Source organism: Temnothorax curvispinosus, unplaced genomic scaffold (assembly GCF_003070985.1).
Source record: "Temnothorax curvispinosus isolate PA1 unplaced genomic scaffold, ASM307098v1 QBEX01014187.1, whole genome shotgun sequence".
In the NCBI taxonomy this organism is placed as follows: domain Eukaryota; kingdom Metazoa; phylum Arthropoda; class Insecta; order Hymenoptera; family Formicidae; genus Temnothorax; species Temnothorax curvispinosus.
In genome coordinates, this window is record NW_020223967.1 from 211,191 (window position 1) to 215,410 (window position 4,220).

Below are 4,220 nucleotides of genomic sequence, written 5' to 3' on the forward strand. Positions count from 1 at the left end.
CTCCTCTACCTCGCGAGGTGCTCCTCTACCTCGCGAGGCGCTTCTTTGCCTCGCGAGGTGCTTCCCTTACCTCGCGGAACACTCGTCTACCTCGCGAGGTGCTCCGCTACTTAGCATACATAAAAATTATATATGAAATAGGGGTAGAAAGGACCGAAAAATATAATACACATATAATTCTTTTAAATTCGGTTGATTCAGGTAATCGCGCCGGATCGCGGGGATATTTTAACAGCTTGAAATCGACTTCGCCGTGTGACTCGATAATAAAGCGTAGGAGCGTGTTTCCGCATATATTTGAACAGGTATTTAAGTCGAACATCCAGAGAGGTACGCGCAGCGAGTTTAGAAAGATGTATAGAGAGATAAGCGAAGATTGTCACGTTATTATTATGATAATTGGCGGTCGATAGGGATATCTTATCGCAATACAAACGTCGGTGATGTAAAATAACGAGAGAGAGATGGGCTGCTTGGAAATTCATTACTTAAAACTCGTTTTAAATGTATATAACTATAGTGCCGGAATTCGGAATGGAATTCCATATTTATAATCAATGTTTTGTATAATAAGAAAAATAATAATAGAAAAATCAGAACACACATATACAACAAAGCAATATTAATAAATAGCGATTAATTAATATATTAATGTTTAGTAATTAATAAAATAACCAATATATAATAAATAATATATACATAAAGTATATATACATATGGCATATGCATAAATAAAATTCAATTAATTAGATTCTGTCCTGAAACTTGCAGATCGGCTGAAGTGAGCCCCTTAAAATTACTTTACAAGCGCAAGGATAAAAACACAAGCAATTAACAGCATATCGCATGTAAAGCAAAATATTCAACAAATTTCTCGTGTAAGAATAGTGTAAGAATGTGTAAGAATTAAGATTTTCCACGTCTTTTTAAAATCATATCCTCGATAATAGAAGTTAGTATCTAATAAATATAAAAAATTTGTCAAGATTTTAGGAATTTTCCTTACACGTATAGAACATTACCTTTTATTTCGTAACGTATAAAGATAAAGTATCCGCTACGAAGAAGGCGCTACGATTTCAAAACAACGTCGTCATCGGTACGTCTCATTTAAATTCATTGAGTATAAATAGCAGTTAACACGCTCAAATAACCCTTCTCTATTATATAAATCTCACGATCTATATATCGCATAAAGGCATGCGACGCGACGCCGCGCTAATGACATTGACGGAACCAACAAACACGAACGAAACAAATTACCGAACGGAATATCACTCAGGCGCGATGAAGACGACAAAAAGTCGCCAACCGTCCAATAGCGTCCCAGATACGAGAGTAACGACCAATCGCGTTGCGCACATCGAGACACGTGACCGAGCAGCGCGACCAATCGCGCGGCTTCGCCCGCGTCACGCCGCCAACTTCGATCCGCGTCGCGTCTAGCGTATCGCCCAGGTTCGTGGACGAGTGCGGAGGCGCGAGGCCATTGGCGGCGGGCTGATTCAAATCGGCCGGCCGCGCGGTGCGGCCAATCGCCGCGCGGCGCCGCAGTGGCTCGCGTCGCGCGCCCGCCAATCAGTCCGTGATGTTGCACGCGAGGATCGTCGCGGCGTCGCGCCGCGTCGTCGAGGCACGGCCGTTCGCGCGGCTCCGCGAGGCCGCCGCGTCTCATGGAGCGTCCAGGCGCACGGTGGGCGATCGCGCCCTCAACCGCGGCCGAGTGTCGCGCGAGGACATGCGCGAGAATTATCTGAGGGTGCTCGAGAAGTTCAAGTGTGAGTAGCCAACGGTCCCGTGGCCGCGCGGCCATGCCAGTGTCAACACGTCAATCGGCGACATTCACACACGTGTTCTCACTCGTGTTAGTGACGTTTGCGTCCGCGCCGTGTTTATTTGTACGTCCGTCTCGCTCGCACGCGCGGAGGGTGCCGCGCATGCGCCCGCCGCGTTCGATATATCGATAGGGCACGCGCGCGCACGCGACCTTGACGCGCCGCGCATGCCGAGCGAATTATTGGCACGCGGATCGATCACCCTCCCCGCGGGAGTGGCGGTGGTGGTGGTACCGTTACGCGCATCTCCCCCAACCCCAGTCTCTCCGCCGGGGTCGTCGGAGAGACGCGGACGGGATCACCGATTGAGTCTCTTTCTCTCTAGAGCGCACATTTTAGACGCGGACGAGAGACGCGTGCGATTACGTATGCGACGGCGATGAGGGAAATTTTGACCGATCGCCAAGCACTCGGGTACACGTGTCCGAGAGACCGCTCATCGGCGTGGGCGATTACCTTTTTCCCATTGAAGGATGTCAAAATGATTGTTCTTTTTTTTTAGCAAGGAACTGATACGAAGTAAAAACCTATGATGCTGCGTTCCATTTAGGAATGAATATTCAAAGAAAAAGAGAGAAAAGGACACTTCCTTTCCTTAACGCAATCTGAAATGCAAATTTTGCCTCAAAATTTTCAAAATATGTAAAACCTCCATAAATATATATAATGTATACATATTTTATCGCCTATAATATACAAATATATAATATAATTTTATCGTCTGTAATTGTAGGAATTAATGGGTACGTTTATATTGTCACCCATAAATTCGATGAGCTTCGATAAATTAAAGAAACAGGAGGCACTGCCATCAGGAGAGAGAAAAAAACGATGCGCGTTCACATAAATTTGACGCGGGCGCGAAAAACATGGTGGCCCATCGAAATTTCAATATTAAATGCCCGTGTGTCTCTCCGGCCGCGTTGACAAACTTACGAGCCGCAGCTCGTATATTTATCGTCGCGGTCGGACGACGCGAGAGATAACGACGTGCCGTCGAAACGAACAGGAAAAGTACATAAATTAATCATGAGAATGTGTGTCTCTCGGATCACCCGACACATTCCCGCGATCGTCTTAATTAATTTTAATCCGCGCTGAGACGAAGAGCGGCGTAAGGAGGGCGGCCGCGCGCTGCGGAGACAGATTAGATTTTAGATCGCGCGGAGATCGGGTCTCTCACGGCACGGCGACGGAGAGGAGCGACGAATGTGATGCCGGGCAGAAAAATCTAGGACAGTGAAAATCGGCCCCGGTATCGCGCGCATCTATAGAACGAAACGGGAGCACCGACGCACCGAATTGATCGCCAGTTAGGTCTGGAGGAGTAATAACTGTAGTTCATTCCAATCGAGGACTCTCGAGGCGCTCGCGCGAAATTAAGATCGGACGCGAGCGATATCCGATCCGCATCCAATTCGCGGAGAAGCCGCGTCTCCCTTTACCGCATCGCGCCGCAGAAACCCGACTTTTATCTTAAGATCAGGTGTCCCGTGCCTTTTTTTTTTCTTCCCCAGAGCTCCCAGATTAATTATCGTCGGTTTTTTTTTTTGCAGCGAAAAAACTGCCGCAAGATGTGAATGCCAAGGGCGTGTTCGCCTGCAACGAGCTCGACTTAAAAGAGGTCCAGGTGTATGGATTCGATTACGATTACACGTTGGCGTGTTACAAGCCGTCTATGGACTACTTGCTTTACAGCCTGGGACGTGACATGCTTATTAAAAAATATAAGGTCTCTACTTTGTAACAAATTCGCTTACTAATCAAATCGATACGATACGTAGGCTTGCACGCGTGCGATTTTTTTGCTTCTTCTACATCTCACCTCGAGTCAACTTTTTGTGAAAATGCTAGCATCTATAATCATTTTCAAGAAAGTTATTATTTAATTCTATATGAAAATAGTTTCGATGTATAGAATTAAATAATTTTCTTTACCTTTTACTATTGCTTTCCATAAAACAGAAAATAGCTTCTGTGAAAGATAAAAGAATTAAATTATAAGAGTACGTAAAGCTTGTCCTTTATCTCAAAGTTATTCAGAGATTCTCCCGAAATCAAAGGACAATTACGGCCGATTAGAATTTCATCTTGAAATTCGCTTAAACTCGCTTAATTATTCCAGTATCCAGAGGGAATTGCCAATCTACAGTACAGAGAAAATTTCGCCGTCCGCGGCCTCCATTACGACATCGAGAAAGGTCTCCTGCTGAAGCTCGACAGCTTCTTGCAAATTCAATTGGGCGCCGTTTATCGTGGCTTGCATCCCGTGCCCGACGAGGAGGTCCTCCGTCTCTACAAGAACAGGACAATGCCGATAGCTTACGTGGAGGCGCCCCATAAACACTCTCATGTAAGTTCGTTATCGAAGAACCCCCCCCCCCC

At 46.0% G+C, this 4,220-nt stretch overlaps 1 protein-coding gene across 2 annotated transcripts in view; it reads left to right on the forward strand.

The window, feature by feature from the left end:
• Positions 1–1,660: 1,660 nt before the first annotated feature.
• The window catches only part of LOC112464384 (5'-nucleotidase domain-containing protein 3), a 6,078-nt gene continuing 3,518 nt past the window's right edge, over positions 1,661–4,220 (forward strand). The window contains exons 1-3 of one of the 2 annotated variants that reach the window (XM_025031339.1): positions 1,661–1,778; positions 3,392–3,567; positions 3,961–4,188. In XM_025031339.1, the coding sequence (XP_024887107.1) occupies positions 1,739–1,778; positions 3,392–3,567; positions 3,961–4,188 (444 nt within the window). In that variant the 5' untranslated portion in view covers positions 1,661–1,738. The remainder of the gene's footprint in view (positions 1,779–3,391; positions 3,568–3,960; positions 4,189–4,220) is intronic. The other variant, XM_025031337.1, reaches the window with a different exon arrangement.